We start from the raw sequence: 26,388 nt of genomic DNA, 5'->3' as shown, positions 1-26,388 counted from the left end.
ACTTCTGAGGCTTGGGGGAGACACATGAACATTCTGGAGACATTTAGAAAGTCCTGCTAATTTAATTTTCTTCCTGTTGGTTAAAAAAAGTATTGAGGTAAAATTTACATAGTGTGAAATGCACAGACCTCCAGTATTCAAAGTCAAATTACTTCGATAAACATACACACTGGTAGTCACCACTGCAGTCAAAATACAAAACATTTTTGGTGCCCCAGGAAGTTCCTTTGTGCCTCTCAGTCTACACCCCCCCCACAGGCAGCCAGCAGTCTGATTTCTAAATCGGAACATGAGTGCTTCATTCGAGAAGAATTGGGGAGTGTGCATCACTCTGTGTCTGACTTCTTTCCTGCTGCGTAAAGATTTGAGATCAGTTCGTGTTGTGGCAAGTGTCAGTAGTTTATCTCTCTTCATTTCTGAGTAGTACTGCCCAGTGTGAGTGTCCTGGTGAGTCATTCTTTTGATGGATACTCAAGTTGTTTCCAGTTTGGACTGACTATGGGTGAAATTGCTATAAACATGGCTGTTTACAACTAGTATTGCTTTAAAATCCATTTCCAGGTCTCTTCGTTTTCTTTCCTCTGTTTATCTTCTGAGAATTCAGATGACATCCTGCAATAGACACGAAAAGACCTGGAGCTGAAGCCCCTTCCTTGTTAGAGTAATCACACTCACAAAAGCCTTCAGGTTCTGACCTGCCCATGCCACGGAAGAAAAATCAGTCATTTATGTGTACTTTATTATACTTACAACGAGTTTTGAAAAACTTGGATGAAGTTATTTGCAAAAGTTTTGAAAATAATGTTTTAGAGTTCACAACTCATGGAAGTTTTAGTTGCCCCACAATTTATCCAGCTTCTTCCTGAGTGATATTGTGGCGACAATTTTCCCTATACGTACACAAGAATGTCCTGCCCACCCATCTATGAACCCACGCTCTTAAGGATGAAAGAGGTAAAAAATGAGATGGAAGTCACATTTCTTTTTCTCTTTCTCCATTTGTAATAAATTAAGAGTCAATGAATTACTAATTAACTAATAAAGTAATGAGCAAGGAGAAGAAATCTGACCCAGATTCTGTTCTCTTTCCATACACCACTTCAGTCTTCCCTCTCCATCCCCCCACTCAAACCCAACTGGTACCCTGCAGAGCATGAATGCTCGGGAAATGCCGAAGACTGACAACCCCCTCCCCACAGTCACTCACATCCAAGGTTACTTTCCTGCTATCCAACACCCTTGTCTGCAGACCTTTCTCATTACCAGAATTTCTGATCCTCTTAGGAAGGCCTCTAGAGGGATATCTGGTTAAGTATGGTAGATTGAGTCATGGGTCTGCCTCTACTCCCTCCAAAACCTTCAATAAAATAACAGACGTGAGACTTAACAAAAAGAAAAAGAAAAAGAAACCCACAAGAGCAAAGAACAAGAGAGGAAATGACAGCAACAAATTTTGGAGCCTAGAAATGACACAGGCGGTGCTAACAGATGTAGCATCCTTGAGAAAGCTGAAATCTAAACCAGCAGAGGAAGACAGACAGAAGCAGGTTGATTTGTGCAACAGAAAGCCAAAAAGACTCCAGAATTAGAGGCATTAAGTACTTTAAAGGCCACATGAAATTTCAGAACAGTGAGGACAAACAGAGCATCTTAAAGGCTTCCAGTGATTAAAAAACCCACAACCAAAGCCTCAGGAAAAGACTGGGAATCAGAGTAGATCAGACTTCTCATAAGTGACATTCAAAATTAGAAGACAATGATTATACACCTTCAAAGTTCTAGGGGACATTATTTCAAAATCCAAATTCTACCAAACATCAGTGGTAGGTGAGGGTAGAATAAAATTTCTAAAACTTAGCCTTACTTCCCACGTCTCATGTTTGTCTTGTTTTTAAGGAATGCTTAAGGAGTGCCCTACCCAAATGGGGGAGTGATTCAAGCAGAGGCAAGTGTGGGATCCAGGAGGAGGTAACTTCATCCTGGGCCAGGGGAAGGTGTCCACGCTGACGGGTGGCGGTATCCTGTGGTGACAGGGGCCGCAGGCCTGCAGTGCTGCCAGTTCAGGTTGAAACAGGAGGACAGAGGGTTATAGGAGGGGTGGCCCCAAGGGAAAAAAATGAAACTGATGAATTGCCTACTATATTTGAACATATTGAGAGGCAATTTACACTTGGGGAGATTAGTCAGTGATTGGCCCATAAAAATCTAAACAGGAAAATTAAGACTATTGCTCTCTTAGGGAAAAAAAAGATTAAACACAGAAGAAAATACAGTTAATTATAGTACACGACATGGCTCAGCTTTGAGTAATATTTCTGTAGTCATAGCCATATAAATACTGGAGACTGATTTCTATTGGATATAAAAGTAGAATATATTCATTCATGTTGAGAGGGAAAATGTAATGTTGAGAGCTTATTTTTTTCTTTTACTGAAGGGAGACAAAGGATATTATCAAAGCAGAAAAGTAAAGAAAAAGCAGCAAAGTATGTTATTTTAAAAATATGGAGGCAAAATAGAAATAAACTGCTAACCTAACTGGAGCTGGGAAGCTGCTGAAGTGGTAGTCGAGGGTGGGCAGGCTGACACAGGGGGTGCCACTCCTGCTATATCTTACTTTTTGATGTATGTGTGTATCCTTAAAAAATTAGAATTTTCTAAAGAAACTAAAAAAGAGAGCTTCTGGACATCTTCAGGTGACTAGAGCTATAAGCATAAGTCCTGAAGGATCTGGAGCATATCAAATCCCCTCCACTCTACTGGACACGGACACCCCCAAGTCCCTGGCGTGGCTGATTCAGGGACTGACCTGACCCTGTTTCCTCCTTCCAAGTTGTTCTACAGGTCACCGAAGGCAGACTGATTTCTCTTTGGCGGTTTTTACCCAGTGACCAGAATGCATGCTATAACTCCAGTACTATCTTTTTAGCATGTGAAAGAAATGCATAGGTTGCCAGGCGAATGAACTAAATGTTATATTTAGCTGGGAAGATAACATATCCCTAATGTTTGGATTTATCAAAACAAATTCCAGATGGCAGGCAAGCCATAGAGAGAGGGGCCATCTGGTATGTTAACACAGGGCTCATTTTTTTAAAAGGTGAAGGCAGTAAATATCAAAACTTCCTATGCTGAAAATACATCTGTGGCTACCACTGGAGGAGCAATCCTAAAGCATGCATTTTATACATGCTAATTAAAATATCTGTAACATTATACTCTTTCGAATACCTGAATGATTAGCTGTGTTTTTAAAAAACACTTAATGAATATAGTAAGGTTTCTAGGCATATCTGTTAAATATATATTGTGTGGTGACAACAGTAGGCATTAATAAAACCATTTAACAGACTACAATTACACAAATTCTTTGAGAGTATAAACCAATAAAAACTGAAGCAATATTTTTCAAAATGATTTAAGATGCTGCTGCCATTTCTGATTCGCTCAGCAATGGTATTTTTAGTGCATTTTCTGGTTGACAGGATGTTTCTTGCACATAGTTCCTTCTCTCCTTATTCCCACTGCTCCCTCTGAAACTAATCATTACTTGCCTGTATTTATTCACCAGTTTCCCACCCCACCTCCCAGCCCCAATTGCACACAACTGCCAGCTTAATCTTCTTTAAGCATTGCTGTTTATATATAACTCCCAATGTCCAGGTACCATGCAGGCTTCTACTCACTGACTGTTCCCCCTTCCCCCACTTAGGCCCTCAACATGGGTCCCTCTGTTTCCCCAGGCCGCAGCCAGGCTATCACCTGGAGCTCTGTCTTCAACCTCAGTGTGTTCGGCAGTGGCCCTGATTCTCTCTTCCAGGCCTAACCGCCTTCTCCCCAAGGAGTTTGGACACTGTTCCCTCTACCGTGAGCTGAACCCCACTTGCCATGTCCAGCATGGAGGTGAGAATTGCTCCAACATACAGGCTTCTGGAGCTAAGCCCACCTCCAGATCAGCTTCCAGGGGTGGTGCTGTTAGCCCAGATCCTATGTGATGGAAAACGTTGTTCACCCTCAATGGTGGTCTCAATAATGGCCCCTCAAAATGTCCAGGAACCTGTGACTATGTCACCTTATATGGCAAAAGAGACTTTGCTGATGTGATTCAATCAAAGCATTTGAGATGAGGGGGTTATTTTGGATTATCTCAGTGGGCCCAGTTATAATCACAAGTGTCCTTATAAGAGGGAGACTGGAAGGTCAGAGTCAGAGACAGTGATATGAGGACACGAGCAGAGGTCAGAGAGAAAGAAACTGAAGATGCTAAACTGCTGGCTTTGATGATGGAGGGAAGGGGCCACAGACCAAAGAATGGAGGCAGCCTCCAGAAGGTGGAAGAGGTGAGAAGTGGATTTCCCTGTAGATCCTCCAGCCAGTCCTGCAGGCACCTTGATTTCAGCCTGACAAGACTGATTTGGGCTTCTGACCTCCTGAACTATAAGAAAATACATGTGTTTTAAGCCACTGAATCCATGGCAATTTGTTCTGGCCTTCCTAGAAAACAAACTGAGCTCCTCTTTGCAGGCCTAACAATCCTGGCCTGGGTGCATTGCTGTTGGCCCATAGTGAGATCTCAGGGGGCTTAGGCTGAGATCCATGTAAGGTAAATATGCACCGCCCAATACATTAACCAGTAGTTCCTCTGTTACACGAGCTGTGTTTCAAATGTTTAAGAGCCACATATGGCTAGTGACTACCAAACTGGATAGTGAAGGCACAGAATTCCATCATCACAGGAAGTTCTATTGGACAGTGCTGGTTTGAAGTTATTTTGGAATTATTTTGAATTTAGATAATGAGAACACTGATATCTTAAAAACATCACGTCTCTCCACTTAAGATTTGCTGTTTGATTTACTTAGGTGTTTATTTTTTTTTTTTACTTTTTAAAGGTTTTATACTTGTCTTCATTTCATCATAAATCAATTCTAAGGCATTTTTTGTTGCTAATGTGAAAGGGTTTCTCCCCATGAATTTTTAAATTGCTTGATGCTAGTATACAGGAAACCACTGCTTTCTGTATGACTCTCTTACTGAACCCTCTTTCTAATTTAATAGTTTTTTCTGTTGATTCTCTGGGATTTTCTATATAGACTTTTGTATCATCTAGAAAACCAGATAGTTTTCCCTCTTTTGTTTCTATTTTTATCATTCGCTTCTTTTCTTGGCTTAACTCACTGGGATATTCAGCATGATGATGGACAGTAGTGATAACAGCTAGGTTCCCTGCATCTCCCTGACTTTTTAATGAGAATGCTTCTATTACCTCACCATTAAGTATGGCTGCTGAAGGAAATGTTTATCACTTTCTGATTTGCTCAGAAAGAGATACTGAAATTTAACCAAAATATTCTTTTACATTTGAAATGAATATATTAGTTTTTTTTCATTTTTCGTTTGTTAATGTTGAATTACGAATAACAGATTTGTTAATATAGCTTTGTATTTCTGGAATAAACCCTACTTGGCCTATCACATTAGAATTAGCCTTTAAGTACACTGATAAATTTCATTTGCTATTATTTTATCTGTACTGTTTTGGGATTTTTGCATCTCTATTTTTAAATGATGTTCCTTTTATAGTTTGTTTATTATTTATTACTTGAGCTTTGTCCAATCAGGTTTATATTAGTCTTGTAGATTATTTGGGAAACTTTCCATCTTTTTCTAGCCTCCAGAACCTTTGTATGTCCTAAAAGTCTGGGAGAATTTACTTTTTGAGACAATAGCTTTTTTTTTTTTGTGAGGGCATCTCTCATATTTATTGATCAAATGGTTGTTAACAACAATAAAATTCTGTATAGGGGAGTCAATGCTCAATGCACAATCATTAATTCACCCCAAGCCTAATTTTCATCAGTCTCCAATCTTCTGAGGCATAACAAACACGTTCTTACATGGAGAACAAATTCTTACATAGTGAATAAGTTCTTACATGGTGAACAGTACAAGGGCAGCCATCACAGAAACCTTTGGTTTTGCTCATGCATTATGAACTATAAACAGTGAGACAATAGCTTTTTAAAGATAAATCTTTCACTAAATTTAACTCTTCTAAAGTAATTGGTCTATTCTGCTTTTCTACCTCTTTAAAAGTCACTTTGCTTCCATGTCCATTGCAGCATTATTCATAAGAGCCAAAATGTGAAAGCAATTCAAGAGTGCATCATCAGATGAAAGGATAAATGAAATGTGGTCTATCCATACAATGGGATACTATTCACACATAAAAGGGAGTGAAATTGTGATACATGCTACAACATGGATAACCCTTGAAAATATGCTAAAATAAGCCAGTTACCTAAAGGCAAATACTGTATGATTCTATTTTCATGAATATCTAGAATAGGCAAATTCAGAAACAGAAAATAGATTAGAGGTTACCACGGACTGGGAGAACTGGGGAATGGGGAGTTATTGCTTAATAGTTACACAGTTTCTGATGGGGTGATGGAAAAGATTTGGAAATAGATAGTGGGGAGGGTTGCAAAACAGTGTGAATATAATTAATGACACTTAAAATGGTTAAAATGACATTTTATGTTATATAAATGTTACAATAAACAGTTTTTAATCCAAATAAAGTGCTTTTTGTTTCAAAAGCCATTTTGGATCATTTATGTTTTCCTAGAATATCTTCCATTTCCTCTAGATGTTTACGTTTTTTGGTATGAATTTGTACTTTAGTCCTTTCCTTAATTTTATTTATATGTCTTTCCTTTTTTGTTGAGCTTGTCAAAAGCTTGTCTATTTTATTGTCACTCTCTCTCCCCTGCCCCAAGAAATAGCTTTTGGTTTTACTGATGAAATATGATTTTTTTCCTTTTCAATTCATTCTTCCTATTGTCTTTATAAATTTATCAGGAGTTATTTCACAGTTATTTTTAGCTTTCTATTTTTGTTATACAGTCTCTCCACTGTCCTTTATTTCAAAAGAGCTCACAATTTTAAATTTTCTTTTTTTTTACCCTAGGTGTTAAACATCTAAAAAATGTACAAAAAACGGATTTTTTTTTGATACCCTTTTTTTGTTGCTTATTTCTAACTTTACTACCTTGTGACCAGAGAACATACCCTGTCCATATGATTTGTACTTTTGAACTGTACTGAGATTTTCTATGTGGCCTAATTCATAGTAGCTTTTATGAATGTTCTGAGGTCAACTGAAAAGAATGTTTATGTGAATATATATGTATATGTGTGTGTAAATGTTATTCAGCAATTATTTGAATCTTCCACATACATGCAGAATTTTTGCCTGTTTAATCTTTCAATTTCTGAAAAAAGTATGTAAAATGTCCCACTAAGATTTCTGATTGCCAATATTTTTTTGCATATATATTAAAGCTATATTATCACAAGGGCAAAGGTTCATGACAATATGTTTTCTTGGCAGATAGTACCTTTTACCATTATGAAGTATTTTTTCTGATTCTAATTCTTTAGCCTTCAATCCTTTTTTTTCTGATATTAATATTGCCATACTTACTGTCTTTAAATTACTTCTTAATTTGCATACATTTTAATTTAAATGGGTATGTGGTTTTAAAAATAAAATAATTTTATAAGACATAACAAAATGAACTCCTTGCCTCAAACACTCCCACTTTTTTTCTCCCTTGAGACAACCACTCACCACTCTGTTTCTTCTGATAATTGCTTCCAGATTTCTAAGTAATAACCTTCCCTCTGCTATCTCTTGATTTTTCAGTTTCAGATTTTATCTCTCTCCTATTGTGGAATGTTGTTATTTAGCTCCCTAGCATGACTCCACCACATTCCTGTTTCCCATTCCCACATCCTTCCAAAGTAGTTATGATTTTTGGTTAGATCAATATTTAATATTCATTAGTGTCTATGAAAACATAATTCATAACCAAGTTGCTTGGTATATTATGATTATATATCCTTTCAGGAATAGCTATTTTCCCTGAAGTTAATAAATCTCTTCCTTTGCTTGGTCAAGTATCTGAATCACTAATTCACCCCAGTTTTTCATCAGAAGTCTAAATCTCCCACCCACCCCACACAGTCTCTCTCTCTCTGCCCTCTAGGGCCACTGGTTGATCTCCAGACGTCCTGCACCGCTGTCCTCTGTGGACGTTTCTGTACTATTATCCTGGGCATTCATTTGATGATTCTCTGGTGATTTTATTCTCTATTTAATCCCATGTCTTTCTTTCTTTGGTTTACTCCCTTGTTTTCGCAGACCATCTCCAAAACTTCTTAGGACAGGGTACATAAGACTGGCCTGTCCAAAATGTCATTATTTTACTCTTACATTCAACTGATAGTTTGGGGTATGTGAAGAACAAAGTTTGGAATTATTTTCCCTCAGGGTTTGAAGGCTTTGCTGGTATCCAGTCTCACTGTTGAGACGTGTGGTGCCAGTCTGATACCCAGTCCTTTGTCTGTGGCCTGTTGGTTTCCTGGAAACTTTCAGGATCTTCCCTTTGTCCTAAGTGCTCCAAAATTTCACAAGGAATTGCCTTGGTATGGACTTCTTTTCATTCACTGTGCTGAGCATTAGTTGGAGCTTTCCATCTAATGAAAGTCACGTTTTTTATTTTTGGGAGATCTCTTGAGTTGATGACTTTGTACTTTCTTCTCTGTTTTCTCCCTGGAACTCCTTTCTCATGATAATGAGCCTGCTAAACTGATGCACTGATCCTCTATGATTTTTAGTTCATTTTTATCCTCTTTCTTGCCCACATAATTTCTTCTACTTTCTTGAAGACTTTCTCAAATTTATCTTCTTATCCGTTCATCGAATTTTCCATATTGTTTTTAATTTCCAAGACAACTTCTGAATGTTCCTCTGGTCACAGTCTACTGGCCTCTTTTCCCATAGATACAATTATCTTCTTTTATTTCTCTGAAAACATTGTTTTGTTTTGCTTTGTAAGTTTCTTGTACTTATGCATTGCCTGTCTCCCCAAATTCGCTTTCTCTCTTTTGCTCATTTTTTGTTTTGTTTTCTGCTTTTATGTGGAAGTTTTCTTCAAATATCTGGTGATCCCTCCATGATCTTTCAGAGTCAGAAGTGAGTCACTTGAAAGCTTATTGGAAGCTCTCTGAGTGGGTGTGGCTTGTTTCCTAGCTGGGTAGTAGGGAGTTGGAGAACCCCCCACCACCAACAGCTAAGGTCTTTTCCTTTAGGCTAGTCAATTCCTAAGAGAGCCTATCTCCAATGCCTGGGAGCAGCAGTGCAGACCACCAGCATTACTGGAGCCAAGTGGAGGAAGGAGATGAGGCGTCTTCATACTATGTAGCATTTCCTTTAACCCCATTGTGCTATGTCCCCTCATTCCTCACGTAAGCCCTGAGTCTGGTATCATTCTAGTTCACTCTCTAGTCTTCAGCTCCAGTGGGAAGGATAGCTGGGCTCTAATTACATCATAGATGGACTTCAATCAACAATCCCATTTTAGCCACACTTACACCACACCTTTCATACTCGAGAGTGGTGTCTCCTACTCCTGGGCCTTTCTGGTAGTTTGTGACACAAAGCTGCCTACTTCTGGTTTCCCCCACTGCCAAACAGGCATTAGATTTTTTTGTTTTTGTTTTAATCATTTACCAATTAGATGTCTGTCTTCCTTTTCCCAAGATGTTGTTTCATCTCTTTGTCCTTATGGGATTTATTCCTATATTAAAAAAATATTCTTCTTACTGTATATTTAGTGGGTTTTGCGTGAAAATGGGAGCATCTTTAATCCATCATATTTAATTCACTGCTTCCTGTTTATTTCATTAGTATTTACTTGCTCTATCATTCCTCCTGTATTTTCAAACTTTAAACCCATCATTTTGTTTCAGGTGTCTCTTATAGTACTAAGAGCTATCATTCTTTGAACACTATTTGTTAGGCACTTTACATGTACTGTACATGTATTAGGGTACAAGTACCTGTCTATGCATTATCTCACTTTATATGACAACACTATGAAGTAGGTAGTACATACTATTCTTTCCCACTTTACATACTAAGTATGTTTGCAGGTTGGAAATCCAGAGCCTGGACTACTGTGCTAATCACTGTAGTACTCACAATACCACCTAGATTTTTAAAAATCCATTAATCTTTGTCCTATAGTAGAGAAAATTCAACCCATCACATTTATTGGAATAAATGATGTGTATGAATGATTCTTATCATCTGTGGATAAATTTAATTATTACTACCAAACATTCACTCTCTTTTCCATCTGAGAGATGGTTATACTTCCATGCCCCTCTGCTATTGGGTTTAGAAATGTACTTTGGTTTAGCCAACAGAATGTAGGTGTCCTCTCTTTTTCCCCTCTGCCATGAACACAGGTTTGTCTCAGATAAGGGTGGTCCTTCATTCCAGGTCCCAGAATGAGAATATACATGAAACAGACACACAGCCTGAAGGGGAGCCATAGTCAAACCATGATCATCATGTAATGTGAACAGGGAAATAAATGTTTATTGTCATAAGCTGCTGAAATTTTTGAATTATTTGATATATGATCTTTTACCTTCTAAATTCCATAAAAACTTGTCTTATTTTGCTGAAATACATTCTTGAATATTATCTAAGAGGTCTGATGGGATATAAACTTTCCTAATCTTTGAATGCCTAAAAATTTCTTTATTTTGACCTCCCACTTGAATGTTAGTTTGTCAGAGTATAAAATTTTAAGTTTGAAGTAATTTTCACTTGGAATTTTGAAGTTATTTTTTAAATTTCTCTCCTTGTGTCTGTTGTTTCTAACACTGACTTGGACATCATTCCTTTCAAGATAACCTGTTTTAATCTTCTGGAAGTTTTAGGAATTTCTCTTTATCTTTGGGGCTTTAAAATTTTAAGGTGACATTCCTGGATTATTTTTTCTTTTTGTCTTGCTCAACAAACAGAGGACTTAAATCTGAAAGTTCCTACTTTTTATCAGTTCTGGGAAATATTCTTCAGTTACTTATTTGGATATTTCTTCCCTTCATCAGTCTTTTACCCTTAGGAATCCTGTAGGAAAAATGTTCAATTCTGTCTTCCATGTCTTGTATTTTCTATTTCATAATTGATATTTGTCATGACTTTATCCTTTTATATTGAGGAAGAACTTCTTGGGTTATTCTTACACTTTTAGCTGAATCCATTCTATGGGCCCAATTATTTTTAATATAAGTCACTAATAGGTATAGGAGCCAGGATTCAAATCCAGAGCCTCTGCTAGGAACTACTACAATACTAGTAAAATGGTATAAAGGCTTTTTTCTTTGTTAATAAAGAAATTTTAACCCAGTTACACTTACTGGGATAATTAATATGTATGAATGTACTCTCACCATCTTGGTTTAAGGATGTGAACACTTAAAACATTTCTCTGAGGATCTCTCCTTTAAAGTACTTTTTTCCTTGTCTCTATTAAGGTTATTTACTTGGGTTTTATTTTTTTCAATGTGATGAATTTGTGTTGCTTTTCCACAAGTACTAGGCTAATGTTAGTTTTCAGTGTTCATATTTGAGGGAATTCCCTCTTCACCTGTCAGTGAATGTTTTGATTACAATAGTCTGCCTCCTTCTGATTGTGGAGAAGGTTCAGGATTTGGGATTTGGATGGTGGGAAGCTTGTCTTCCAGGTCTCCCTGCCTGCTGTAGTTTGTTAGTTCCCTGGAGCCCTAGCCTCATTACCTCTTTTGTGGGTCTGCTGTGCCAAACTTCACTCCTAGGGAAGAATGCTCCCAGGGGAAGGATCCTTGCACTTTGGAAGCAAACACTGAGTCTGCACTCCATCTCTTTATTCTGTCCTTCAATGTCCCTGTGAAGGTCTGCTGGGACTTAAGAGTCTACTTCTATCTTTCTTTAACCTCAGCATAACAAATATTTCTTTTATGACAGCAGTTCTAAGGGTTATATGGGGACACATGCTGCTGTCACCACTGGATATGCCCAATGAAAGTGGAAGGCAAAGGACTGCTCCACACATAGTAATTTAACCAACTGCCCTGACAATTGCTCCAAGTCCAGGCCTATTCTTTGAAATAATTTATGCAGTGTGTGGAGAAACTTTAGAATTCCTTTTGTGACCCTGAATCTTAAACAGCACTTACCTGTTCTGGTTTTGCCACCAATGATGTTCTATTTACTTTTTGTTTTCTAGGAATCCTAAAATTTCTGAATCATGGACTTTTTTAAATTTATTTTTTTGTGGTGGTGGTGTTTTTCTGTTTCAGTTATTTCTTTAATGGAGAGACATATAAAACATGCCAGTTATTCAGTTAGCCAACTTGATTCTGTACTCACCATCTCATTTTAAAAACATATTCCTTGTTTCAAAAACAAAGTAAGTAGGGAAAGGAAAAGAGGGTACATTTGTGGGTAACTTGCTTCCTCACAGCCACTCCCAACAGGCTTAACTCAAGAAACTTTACCATTAGTCTCATGGTCCACACTGAGTGGAGACTGATGCTTGGCCAGATCAGTAACAACCTTCTTAATTTCTGGTGCATTCTCCTTTTTCTCTTGACCTTTTCACTTGCTCTCTTCCCTCAACCCAACTTTCACTTAAGTTGCATGCTCACATTTATCAAGTAGTCTGCTTTCTCCTATATAGAAAATCAACGAAGACACTAATTTGCATTAAAATGGTAAGAACTTAACATGTATTTCCTCTCAGCAATATGTGTTTTTGGAAAATGATGAAGGAAGGAAGCAATACTCACCCCAAGAGGTTGCTATGGATTGAATGTTTTTGCCCTCCCCAAATTTATAGGTTGAATTCCTAATGCTCAGTGTGATACCTTTGGGAGGCAATTAGGTCATGAGGGTGGAACTCTCATGAATAGGATTAGCGTCTTTACTAAAGATACTAGAGAGCTTGTTTCTGTTCTCTCTGCTCTTTCTGACTTGCAGATACAATGAGAAATCAGCAGTCTACAACCTGGAAGCCCTCAGTAGAACCTGACCATGCTGGCACCCTGATCTGACTTCCAGTCCCCAGAACTGTATGAAATAAATTTCTGTGGTTATAAGCTATCCAGTCTATGGTATTTGGTTATAGCAGCCTTAGTAAGGCAGGGTGAATAGGTAATGGTGGAACTTCAGATATTTCAGAGGGAGAGGTCTTCAATGGACAATTTTCAGACCACTGTCATGTTGTCTACTCATAAAGATAGCCCTGCCTTCTACAAATTAGACATCCTAACTACTCTGATCAAGTCTGCTTTTTGAACTGTCATTTATTTCCTCCCCTTAGTCCTTTATAGTACAATATGAAAATGCTTACTATTACTGTTTTGAGCAAAAAGTCAGTGGATATCTGTTGGTAGTGGCCTGTGGGGTAGTCACAAATGGACACATTTGGGAGTGTGGAGGGCACAGCGGGAGGGTGTTCAAGGGAGGGATTTAACTTTTACTTCAATATTTTCTGAACATTCTCCAGAAGTGGCACAAAGACAACACAAGGGTCCAAAGCCCTGCTCCCTGCTCTTGTGATCTATCATTGCAGGAATTTTCCTGAAGGGGATAATCCCCTCTGTGCACCTGCAGCTGGGAGGATAAATCCACCCTGACATGGTAACCTATCAAGCAGTGTCAGCTCACTGGGGAATGCATTCTAAACAGGTTAATTATTTCTGATAATCCCCCCAATTATTGGATCTCCCCTTACATTGGCTGGTAATATCTTAATATCTTGTGCAGATTCTGTACCTTTCTTGCCACTTAGGGGTTTTTAATAACTCCTTTCATTTTCATTTGATTACTTTGGTGAGCTTGCTACAGAACTCTAGCCTATCCTCCCCAATTTGAGGTTCTGTCTACTTTACTATTTTGTTTCCTATGAAACATAGCAGTGTTAATTAGTTCATATGTCCTACTCTAAAGTGTACACTATGATGGATTTTTACATTTATATACAACCCACCAGCCAGATTGAGTTATGGAACACGAGCCATGACTTGCTAACCTAGTCAACATGATATAAAATGAAAGAAAGTTGCAGAATTCCTCCACAGTTTAGAATTAGAAAAGTCAGGATAACAGATTTGCTATAAACAGATTTATTACCTTCGCATGCTTTTTCTGGAGCCACCTATGTAGAAATATGCTGAAAAGATATTTTCAATGTTTTATTATATTCAAATGTGCATATAATGAAGCATGTTTTATTACATGCAAATTAAAACATAAAATATTAAAGCCTCTGTGTTAGCCACACTTTATTACTCACTCCCCCATCAGAGTCAGTTTCAGGGGTCAATGTGCTATTCTCTCCTGGGTTTGGGCCATGGATGCTTCAGACACACAGTCACCAAAACCCAAATAGCAGTCAAGTCCGTGTAGAGCTACAGCTACAACTCACTTCCTTTACAAACTGTCTCACACTTCCTTCCTGCCCCACTTTAACACTGTGTAGGAGAAGCAGGTATTTGGTGAAGTTCAAATTTTGTGTGTATGTATGACATATTAAACACATCTGAAATGAACAGGCAAACCTGGGACTACTCTCTAAGCTCTTGTTTTTCTTCCTCTTTAGTGAGTTTAAGTACATATCACACACAGTGATCCCTGGCTTTCTTCTTTCAACATTCCAGCATGGTGCGTAGAATCAGTCCTGGGGTTCAGCCTGTTTTGCCTTTGTTCAGGCCAACAAACTGGGCATTGTCTTTGCACAGTCGGTCAGAGCTCTAAATAGTTGTCAAGAATGTGTAACCAGACATGTAATTGCCCAAAGTGCCCTTTTTCAGGCCCCATTTTAACTAAGTGCATTCCCTTCATTTCTCACGTTTGCCAGGTTTGCTGGTTTCTCAAGATCTCAAGCTCAAAGGCTCAGGACCATCTGTCTGGGACAGCACCTATTATGTGGCTGGAATTCGGCAAATGTTGAAAAGTAATGATAATAACTTGTAGAGCAAGTTCAAGGGGTCCTTAATATAAGGCCAAGTATTTCCACTTGTTGAGTGGCAGAATCTTTGACATAGAGGCTTTTTTTTTTCTTGGGGAGAGGCAGCCTGATGCGGGAGAGTAGAATAAGCAGACATTGCTTGGGCTGCTCTGCAGAGGGTGGCATCATTTTAAGTAAGGCGCTTACATTGCCTAAATCTAACCATCATCCTCTGCAAAGTGCCAATGGTCATAAAGCTGCATCATTCAAGGCTGTGATAAAGATCAGAGGAAGCAGTGGGCAGAAAAACCCTCCATACTAGTAAATGTCCTGCTATTTTCCCACTGCCTCACTTAGTTAAGTGGTCCCGTACTTCTCAGGGACCACTAAATTCACAGCCGTGAGCTGGGCAGGCAGTGCAGAGGCCTGCTGAAACATCCTCTGTCCCAGCCTTTCTCTGGTGGATCAAACGTCCTTCCTGGAACCCACTGGAAGACGTGGGGTGACTACCCATAAGGTATGTCTTGAAAAACAAAGGATGATCTACATTCTCCATGGTATCTCCCTCAAGAGACTATACGAAAACTTGAAATACACACCTCTTAACTACCCCCACTCATAATTTGACAGAGCCTTTTTGGAGAGAGTTCGACAAAATATACCAAGAACCTTACAGATGTTCATGGTTTTGCAGTTCTATGTCTAGGAACTTCTCTTAAGGAAATCATTACTAGCAGAGGTGGTATTTAAAACCACGATTAATTAGAAACTTCCTAACTACCCAACACCACAGGAATTACATTATAGTCAATATGGCCATTAACAGTAGGTTGTAACAGGGTATTTAATGATGTGGAAATGTTTGTAATATATGGAGTGAAAAGAAGGTCACCTAATGGTACAGTTCTGATGACATTAAAAAATACAAACACACACACACACACATGCTTTGAAAAAAGACAAAGGAAATATATTAAGTGTTAATGATTGTTCTTAAGGATTATAGGTAAATTTTATTCTTATTTTATACTTCTCTGTATTTTCTTCAGTGAATATGTGTTTTATTTATAATCAGAAGAATGTAATTTTTTTTAAGTCTCTCTTTTGTGTTAGGGAAATCAGACCTTCCAAGACTTGGTTAAAATGCCTAAGTTACCTAAAACTTACTGGTCAAAACATAAGTTGTCCACATGACTCTGATTTTTAATCCTGGATTTGCTACTAAAGGGGCAATCAAGGCTGAATTATTTAATGTCTCTAAGTCTTGGCTTTCTCATCTGTGAAACTGGGATAACAGAAGTGCTTGCTGCCCGGGGCTGTGTGAGGGTGAAATGGAATAGTGCAAGCAGAGCACCTGGTAGAATGCCTGGCACATGGTGACACCCAGTAACGGGGGCAACTAGCAATAGTAGCTGTGCTGGGAGCTAACACAGTGTGCTGCAAACCACCCATGTCACATCAGCACAGGTGGTTTGTCAGTTTTAATGTGCAGAGAAGAGGAGTTGGAGTGAGAGAGGTTGAGGACCCAGATCCAGAGCTGGTGGGGTGTGCCTGGCCCACAGTCCTCTGTCCTGAGTGGGTAAAAGTGGTATTATTTTGTACCCTAACACAATTCCTGTCAGGAAAAACTGCCGCTCTTTAACTTCTCTAACATAAAATGTTCAGAAGAGCCAAACACCAGCTGCTAGGAGAACAACAAATTCTAATTTCCTGACTTGTGTGTGGCAAAGTTTCATTGTACTGACATAGCTGTGAATTTAATTTCCTTAGCTTTTGAGACACAAACAAAGCATTCCTAACAAGAAAATGGAAATAAAAGGGAATAACTGCATGATGGAATCCACATGCTGATTTGAAGATGTCAATGAGGGCTTCATAAATACTCATTAAAATAAATGCACACACATTAACAAGTGAAACAAATATTTTTGCTTCCAAAAGCATGCAGCAGCAATACAGTCATGTACAGAAAATATACAGAAAGTCATGCTTGTTTTATCCACACCACACTATATTCCCTTACATGTATTTTTATATCAAGCAATTCTATCAAACTTAGCAAAATATCGCATTCTTTCAGAATATTAAATAAACCTGCTTAAATTTCAATTACAAAAAGTGAAACTATTTCCAGCAATGCAGTGGGAAAAGGTCACAAAAAGTACTTCAAAGCCAGTAAGACACTATTTTAACATGTAGCTAATTCACAAATATGCCAACCAAATTAGAGATAACTCACTGCTGAAAAAATATTCCCTCTGGCCTTACAACAAGTAGAAATAATTTCTACTGGTACCCATTTCTACTTTAGTTTTCTTCCTTCTTTTTCCCTCTCATCGGTTATATATTTGTAAAAAGGTCTAAGAAATTTTTTTACACTCTATCTTAAAGATAATTCTTCATAGTGATTTTCAAACTGAAGTCATTCATTACAAAGTCAGCCTATTTGAAAATTACGGTGTAAATGAAAGCAACTTGTAGTTAATGGTAGGAAGAGAGTTTTGTGTGATTTTTAATTTTGATAGGTTTAACCACAGTGCTACAGACTCAGTATGTGCCTAATAATTACATGTTAGGTAACAAGAGAGGTGGCAAGACAGAAGGTGAGGGAGCCATAGCAAAACTATCCAAACTACCACTTACTTTCCTCAACTATCCATGTGCTAAGTTGTGGAAACTACTACATTAGGGTAAGAAAGAATAATGGTCTTCAACTTCTTTAAGAAATGTAAGTAATTGTTAAATTAGTGTTATAGGTTGACTTACGTTCTCCCCTAAAAACGATGTGTTGAATTTCTAACCCTCAGCACCTCAGAATGTGTCCTTACTTGGAAGTAGGGTTGCTGTGGGTATAATTAGTTAAGATGTAATCACACTGGGAAGGATGGGACCTTAACCCAACAATGACTGGTGTCCCTAAAGAAGACAGTCTTGTGCAGAGACAGACAGACACATAGGAGAATGCCATGTGATCAGAGTCTGCAGCAGTCAGCCAGGATCAGCCAGTACACAGCAACTACCAGAAGCCAGGCAGGGGTGAGGAGGACTGAATCCCCTACAAGCTTCAGAGGGAGCACGGTTCTGCTGACATCCTGACTTCAGATTTCTGGCCTCCAGAACTATGAGATTTCTGTTTACCACCAGTTCGTGCTACTTAGGGCAGCCCTAGGAAATGAATACAATTACTTTATTTCATTTTATTTTGAAATTTAAGTTTATATATTTTATATCATAAAATAAGACATGTTCACCAGGAAATCTATAGAACCACATGTTCTGAAGGAAGGAAAAAAATATCGCTCCGAGTTTTGTCAGCCAAAAATGACTAAAATTTGATGTATTTGAATTTTTCTGGTGAATTGTTTTGAAATTTTATGTAGCTATGATTATAATCCCATAGCAATTTTGTATAGTGGTATTTTCAATTAACATTACAACATACATTTCTATATTATTACAAACTTTTTGTAACCATCCTTAAAATTTTGCAACACGCTCAGTGTTGCCCAGATTATTGTCGCACAAGTCTGTTTTAGAATTCTATTGTTTTCATTATTTCAGTCACTCTTTTGGTCTGATTCCGAGGAATTAAAAATGTTTCTGATTGTTGTGACAATTTTATCTAAAATGTGCTGTGTGAGAAACAGAAGGCAGGTTAGTTAGTATGAAACAGGCCATCAAATAGACCCCAATGACACTTAAATAGGGATGGGGCCACAGCTCATCCTCAGAGCTGTGCATGAGATGCAGCATGACAGTGAAGCATTTGGTAATGAAAGAGCCAGCAGTTATTGGAATACTTGGTCTCATGACACCAGGCTGGGTGACCTAATAACCACTGTGACAGTGTAGATTCTGCTAGAACCGAATCATGAACCCAGATTTCCTGATTCCCACTCCTGCATCATTTCTGCCTCTCTTCTCAGGTTGTGGCAATGATGAAAAAAGGCCTAAAGTGCTGCTTAGTTTTGAACTCAGCCTAAATTTATCTAACAGATGCTCTGTCATGTGATTATAGAAATCTGGGTTCTCTGTAGCTTATGATTTGCAAACATTTCTTAATGGTGGACGTCTTGTTTTAATAAACAATTACCCCAATTCCCAGTTTATAAAACATATACAAGCAGAATTTGTGTGGTGGAAAGAGGGAGGGCCAGGCAGTGAGCTCAGTGGTCTTATTAATTCCTTATATAACTCCAGGAAGCCCCTAAACCATCTCCAGGGAACCCTAGGGCCTTGAGGAACAGTTTCTAAAACAGAACACCTACTCTAGTTCTTCACTCTGTGAATAGAATGGCCATGCTGAAAGGGGCTTTCTTAAAGTTTGATGTGTATAAGGAATTAATGGTTATGAAAAATAGCTTTTCAATTTTTTCTAGGCCACTGACTTCTTATCTGAGTGATTGCCTTGTTCCCAGTTCCTAGAAATTTCAAAATGGGTGGTGACATATATAGGTTGGCTTATGTTGAGTCCATTCCCAGATCATCCCCTCTTCAATTCCTCTTGCTATCTCCTGGCATCCCAGCTTTCCTGCATTTTCTCCTCTCTATGTAACTAAAGAGCTACGCTGTGATTCTGAAGATCATTTCTGTGTAGCACTTCTCCACAAGTACTATTTTATATCTGAATACATTTTTTACAAACAAGGCAGTTAATAGTGGTAAGTTCTAATGCAATCCTGTGAGAATAAGTGGTGCTTCCTTCTGAGCTGCATTTCCAGGAGTGATAAAGTCTGTATTCTGACCTGGATATACTTTTTTGCCCAACTCTTCCCCTTCCCCAGCACCTCCCCACTCCTCAACTCCTAACTAACCTTGAGGAGCTGTTTGTGGCCAAGAATTAGAACAAATCCAGGAGATCCATGTCAGTTATGATTAGCCTCCTGACCTGGTCCTGACTCCTATTTTCTAAATTAGTTGACCACCAAATATAGAATATAGACATGGACAAGAAGATGAAGATAATTATGTTTATTTAAAAGAACAGGAAAGGCCTCCAATTTTTAAATCCTAAATATGGCATTTATAGTTCATAGTTTATCATTAGTCAGCACTTACTCTTTTATTATAGAGCATATTTGAGAAGGTTTTGAGATTGGAATCACTCTAATTAACTGAGAATGGCAAATCAATAGGACAGGAGAGCTTGCAGTATCACTAATGGAGGTTTGTGGCTCATTCCTTTTTAAAGGGATAAACTTGATTATAATTGAACTCCTCTTCCATGGGGGCTCAGATGCATACTGGCCAGGATCTGATGCATTATCCTCAGACTCATGATTCTATTTCAGTTGTGACATATTAAATGGCTGAGCCAAAGAGAGGCCCACTGGTCTGGTCACTTCCTGAGATTTAGCTGCACAAGCTCAGGACACAAATATGTTATCAAGGACAAATAAACTTCAGTTACCTCTTCAACTAGCAGGTCTACCTGGGCCTTGCATGGCAGAGCCTGACTTCCTTCACCCAATCGCCTATCAAAACCAGACACACCTGACAACGATGTAATGTCCCCATCCAGCTTTTCCCAACCCCTTCCTATGGGTCCCATCTGGATTTCTAAAGCTAGGGCTACCTCTGACCTCATTTTTGAGGACCCTTGAGAATTCTGCAGGTAAAGGACTTCTCACAGCTGAACTTGATTTAAGTAATCCTGATATATAAAATATAAATTAACAGAAAGGATGAGGTAAGGGACTGTAATTCCTTTTATAAAAGATTTCAAATAATTCTACAAATAGCAAGTTCCTCTGCATTTAAAATACTATTCTGTTTTAAAAAAAATATGTATAAGAACCTTTTTCCTGGACACAGGCACACATAAAGTGAGGTAAGTACATTTTCTCATTTTCTAGTCAGCTAGGTTCATCTAGCTCAGCTGCCCACAGAGATAAGCAGCTCATCAACACACAACTCACTGGCTCCTCTCTTTCCATGTCTCGTTTTCCCTTCTCCTTCCCTCACACTTTCTGGGTCATCTCTCAAATAAGCTATCTGTCCCAAAGCTGTGTCGCAGGATCTCCTCCTGGGGATCTGACCTAAGACAAACTTTGCCACACAGAAGAGCAACAGTCACAGCTCTGGTGGCTGGGGTGGGATGCGTGTCCTGCCCCGGGTCCACCTTGTCTTTTGCTGCCCTCTGACGTGGCGTTGGCATCGCACGCCTTCTATCTTGTTGTGCCTAGAACAGTTGCTCCCTTTTAATTCAACAATACACCAGTTGACTCTCTCTACCAGTGCTCCAAGATGGCCTTTAAAGGGCTGAGCTTTGCTGTCGCATTGACAGCACTCCACATGTTCCCTTAGCTTCCATTGCCATGTCAACCCTCGTCCACTCGGCTAAGCGGAATGAGCAGTTTTAGGGCTGAGCCAGGGTTCTATGAATCAGAATCTCTAAGGCCCCAAGAGAGCCTTTCCATCATTTCCATCCAATCCCTTAATCTCATGTTAGAAAACTGAGGGGCAGAGAAGGTAAGCATGTGCTCAACACCTTGTCCCTCAGAGAAAAAGAACTCAGATCTCTGACCCCTACACTGTGCTTCTCCTTTTCTGAGCTTTTCCTGAACACATCCCCCATTGTTTCCTTTGTTTGACTTCATTCCCCTTGCTCATCACTACTTCTATCATTTATTGTCATTGACTTAAGTCCTCAATGACTGAGCCCTGAAGTTACATTCACACGTTTTGGTTTCACAGCTCTAATGCCCTCCTTGCCCTAGCCTATTCTGAGGTTGAAAATCAATTTCCACCAGTATTTCTGCAACAAAGAAATACATAGGAAATAAGTAAAGTGAGGTACAGGGGGTTGTCACTGTCAACCTCTTGCATAATTAAGCTCCCCCTGGAATTTCTGTGACTGGGTGTGAGATGATTGCCAGTCTGGACCACTGTGTCCTGGGAAGGTGCACATTCATATCAATGACCTGCTGAGCTTAAGAGCATCTCGCCTGTCATTGGAGCCTTTGAAATCCAAGGCTAGGCTGTTTCTCCCTTGACTAGATGGATAATCTGGGTTGTTTTTAGCCCCTAGGTAGCTCATGCCTCAGTTTTGCTTTCAGTTCTGTCTAACCTGTCTAGCTTTCTCTCTCAGGCCTCTCTGAACAGAGTCCTCTGGCCCAGTGTGGCCAGTTTCTTCATTCTGTCATTCTTCATTCTTTTCATTCTTTCTCCAAGCAAGTTATTTTTTCCTTCAGCCCAAAACGTGGAATTGTACTTACTTTTCAAATTATTATCTTGATTATCTTTCTCGGTGGATTTGTGTTCTCAAATAGATTTCTGAGGACAAAGACCCTGACTTAAGTCTACTTTCTGGCATCACGTATTACACATGGCTTTTTAAGGGACTGAGTGTTTGTGTCCCCCAAATGTCAAAACTCTAAGCCACACTCTAAGCCTCAATGTGGCTGTATATGGAGATGGGGCCTCTAAGGAAACAACTTAGGTTAAATTCATAAGGTCACAAATGTGGTGCAGTGGTCAAATAGGTGGACCTTCTTGTAAGTGTCCTTATAAGAAGAGGCGCCTACGAGCTTGTTCTTTCTCTGTGCATACAGAAGGAAGGTGTCTGTCTGTGAGCCAGGGAGAGCCAGAGAGCTCTCACCAAAACCACTAGCTGGAACCTTGGTCTTGGACTTCTGGCTTCTAGCTGTGAGAAAATAAATTTCTGTTATTTATGCCACCCAGTGTATGGTATTTTGTTATGGCAGCCTAAGATAATACAAGACTGATGACTGAGAAAATGGCCCAACTTAAGGAGCTTGAGAAGTTACAAGCTGGGCAGATGTATATGGCTTCTGCGTGAAAAGTTAGCTAACTCTGCACAGAGTCCAAAACTAAACCTTCCTTTGATACCACCTCTCAGCAGCTCCCATCCTTTCCTTTTTCTGACACATCTTCCCAGGTGTGAACAAGGACCTGGACCACAAGCAAACCTTTTACTCCCTTGTCTACACTACCTGGCATCCCATCAGAGACCAAGTTCTAGGAGAGTCTACTGGGCCAAGACCTCTTGGATCTCCTTTCTCAGGTCTTATTATGCGGCCTGTGCTCTGAGATCAACTAGGTTCAAAGCCAGTGCAATTTTGTCCCCAATCCAGGATGCTTTCCACTAGACCTTTTAGTGCTCTTTCCATCTAGCTAGAATTTATGGTGTTCTGCTTTTAACTATAGCTGTCTATGAAAATGTCTTATACCCATTATCAGAAGGGACGCTCTTTGATGGTAGGCTATCTTAATGTTCTTATATCCAGTGGCTATACCAGTGACTCGCCTTGGGCAGGCACTTCAAGAAAAGGTACTGAATTGAAAGTGGGAAATAACTGTCACATGGTGATATGGAAAATAGCAGCTTGGGCAAGAGATTTAGAGAAAGCTTGTAGGAGGACGAGATGATCTCTTAAGTTGACGGAGAGAAAATGTGGCTATTGCAGAGAAGGAGGGGGTGGTCTGCGGTGGGCTTCAATATTACGAATTCAGAGTTGAGGCTGTGCGCCTGTGGAGGGAGGCTGGCCTGCCGGCCCTGGTGTTTCTGCATCATGTTCAGCTATGCACATCAAGCAATCACTTAACTCCTTAAATGTTCGTTTCCAATGTGCAAAGTGGGAAAAACAAGAGTACCTACTGTTTGCGGCTCATGTGAAGAATGAGATAACATATGTAAAGGATTTAGCACATTGTCTGGACCCAATATGTGTTATCTACTGTTATTAGTAAACATTACTAAAATATTATTACTAGTTATGTGGTCTGAAAGCTCACCTGAGTACCAGTTTAGCTCTCTTAAATTATTGTATCATGTAGTTTTCTGTAAATTATTTAATTTACACTCAGAGATAATGCCATTGCTGTTGATAGATTGAATAACAAATTTAAAAGCTCTACTAAGTTCATAGGAACACTTTAGTTACTATGACTCTTCTCTCATCAATGAATTCAGGAGTTCATGAATATATTTGTCTTACAAGAGATTCTCATAGCAGAAATCAAAGTGTTGGGAGACCAAGAGATTGCTAAACACACCCTGGGTAGAAGACTAACTTGGCTACATCAGAGACTTCGTGTGGATAAAATGAAGGTTCCTGTGGCCAGGATTCTCACCTGGCCCTGGTTGGCTAGCTCACTACATAAGTGTGGGCAATACTCTATATAAAAAGAGCTCCGCCCAGTGCTCTGGATGACACGGTGGCACAGCTGCAAGGCTGCAGGAGGGCAGAACAGAGGCTGGAGTGGTGGCAGCACCGAGGACAAAGACTGGGACGGATGTGTGGGTAAAGGCCCAGAGGCAGAGACTGGCTTGCTGCTTGCGGACTCGCTCTGAGTGAACGGGACTTTAGTGATTGACCAGCCACCGTGGGAATAAAGTTGGGTAATAACCTTTTGACCCCAAGAGTGTTCCACTGTCATTTCTTCGGTTACATTGAATCCATTGAGAACTTGCCTGGGGCTGAAACCCTCTGGCAAGACACTTGGATTTTGGGAAAAGGCTGGCCTCGTGAGCCTATTTCCACTTCCAGGCTATGCTTTTAAGAAATTTGGGCACATTCCGTATCTTTCAGGGCTTTGTTTTCCTCTTCTTAAAGGGAGGATAAAATACTCCAGGGTTACAGCAGGGATTAAAGTGGATACTCTTACATAAAGCAAGAAATGGTAGATAATGATAATGGGCACTGTGATGCCTAATTATGAAAGGCTTTGGATAAGGACTTGTCAGAAATTCAAATTCTCAGGCCATCCCAGACCTGCTGAATCAGAAACTCTGGGGGCTGGGTCAGCAATCAGTGCTTTTACAAACCCTCCCGGTGATTCGCACTTCGTTTTAAGAACCTGCTGTGAGGTAATAGGGAGCCATTGAAAGGTTTTGTACAGTGAAGTAATAATACAAAGTATTGCTGTGCACAGACACTATTCTCGTTTAACAGTATTCAATTGCCTAACTACTGACAAGCTTCCAAAGTTGCTGGAAGAAACCTAAACAGGTTGACTAGTCCTTAATGATTTCAGGCACAAAACTTGGGATTAGTACTCAGTGCCCAACACAGTGCTCACCTACTGAATGAAGTAAGGAACTCGAGCACAAGGCAATTTGAGGAGCTGTTTTGGATTCTGTTTCCGCTGAAAGTCTTGGGTCCAGGCAGCCAGAGTGATGCTCAAATTTCGCCTGGATAAGAGGAGAAAGGAAAAGAAAACCATGTAGGGAAACCGGAAATGAGGGGCTTAAGGATTCAGAATCTGGAGGTGGGGGAAGGGGCTGGGGATCAGTGGGGTGAGAAAAAAGGGGGAACCCTGCTCTGCGTGCATGCAGCCCTCGGCGTCCCATTGGAGCCCAGGCACGGCGGGACGCGGCCTCTCCTTGCGAGGAAGGTCCGTGCGCCTCTGGGCCCAGCGCAATTTTCCTTCCTTTATTGTTGGTGCGAGGCGGGGACGTTTGCTCAACCCAGCACCTGGCCGGGGGACCCCGGGCCATCTCCGAGGGCGCGGGGCGGGGCGGCTACCCGCTGCCCGGCCATTGTTCGTGCCCCACCCCTGATGAATATTCACACCGCGCGGGCGGCTCGCCCCGCGCCCTCCCCGGCGGGTCTTCGGGTGTGAGTGCGTTTCCGCTCGTTTTTCCTGACGGAGAAGGAGAGGGAGAGCTGTTTTCTCCCTCCTCAGAATATATTTTTGGTGTCCCGTTTCTCCTCCTCCCTCGCCGCCGCCGCCCCTCCCTCGCCGCTGCCTCCGCCTCCGCCTCCCGGGTTATCTTTGTCTGGCTGCCTCGCGCTCACTCGCTCAACTCTCGGCGGCGCCGCGGCCCCACGCTCCGGGCCCGTCCTCGAGGCGCGCGGCGTGGGGCGCGGGCGCCGGGGCCTGAGGCGGCGGGCTACGCCCGGGGGGCCTGACGGCCGCCCCCCGCCATGGTGTGAGCGCCGCCGCCGCCGCCGCCCCGCGCACGCTCCGTCCGCCCTCCGCGCGCGGCCGGGACCGGCCGACAGCCGCCCGCCGCCGTCCCCGGCCTCGCCAGGCGTAGTCCGGGCCGCCCGGCCCCCGTGCGAGGAGGCGCCGTCGGCTGCCTGGCCGGAGACTGCACCCAGTAGAGCAGCAGCTCGCTTTGTTGTTACCGCCGCTTTTGGTGGCAAAAAGGGAAAATGGCGAACGACTCCCCTGCAAAAAGTCTGGTGGACATCGACCTCTCCTCCTTGCGGGTGAGTGGCCGCTCCGGGCACGCCACGGGCGTGCGGGGTGCGGGGAACTGGGGCCGCGCCCCGGCCCGCCGGGCGCTCGGGCGCCACCGCGGGCAGAGCCGCGGGCGCGGCGGCCTCTTTGTCTGCCGGCGTCGGCCTGTGCGGGGACGCGGGGCGCGACCCTCCGCCGCCCCCCGCGCGTCCCCCGGGCCGCCGGCCTCCGTGCGCCCCGGGCCCCGACCTCGCGGCGCGGCCCTCGGGCGCTGGGGACGGCACTGGGCGCAGCCCACCGCCCCTGTAACCGCCCTTTCTCTCCAGCCTCCCGCTTATTCATTGTTGTGCTTCTTTCAAATGATAACCCCTCCCTCCTTCTTCTC

General features: G+C 41.1%; 1 protein-coding gene and 1 long non-coding RNA gene across 51 annotated transcripts in view; one reads left to right on the top strand and one right to left on the bottom strand.

Moving 5' to 3' along the window:
* Window positions 1-21: 21 nt before the first annotated feature.
* On the bottom strand, window positions 22-25,722 carry LOC118923493 (uncharacterized). Its single transcript, XR_005029212.2, has 3 exons — window positions 25,616-25,722; window positions 24,897-25,008; window positions 22-612 (listed from the first exon to the last, which is right to left on the bottom strand). It is a non-coding gene; the product is annotated as an uncharacterized LOC118923493 (long non-coding RNA).
* MAP4K4 (mitogen-activated protein kinase kinase kinase kinase 4) overlaps window positions 25,706-26,388 on the top strand; it is a 197,964-nt gene continuing 197,281 nt past the window's right edge. For 5 of the 50 annotated variants that reach the window (XM_057496923.1, XM_036907338.2, XM_036907367.2 and 2 more), the window contains exon 1: window positions 25,722-26,032. In XM_057496923.1, the coding sequence (XP_057352906.1) occupies window positions 25,976-26,032 (57 nt within the window). In that variant the 5' untranslated portion in view covers window positions 25,722-25,975. Of the gene's footprint in view, window positions 26,033-26,388 lie in introns of all 50 variants that reach the window. The other 45 variants (XM_057496911.1, XM_057496910.1, XM_036907355.2 and 42 more) reach the window with 22 other exon arrangements.

The sequence above is a fragment of the Manis pentadactyla genome, chromosome 2 (genome assembly GCF_030020395.1).
Source record: "Manis pentadactyla isolate mManPen7 chromosome 2, mManPen7.hap1, whole genome shotgun sequence".
Classification (NCBI taxonomy): domain Eukaryota; kingdom Metazoa; phylum Chordata; class Mammalia; order Pholidota; family Manidae; genus Manis; species Manis pentadactyla.
This window is presented reverse-complemented; position numbering and strand designations above follow the sequence as displayed.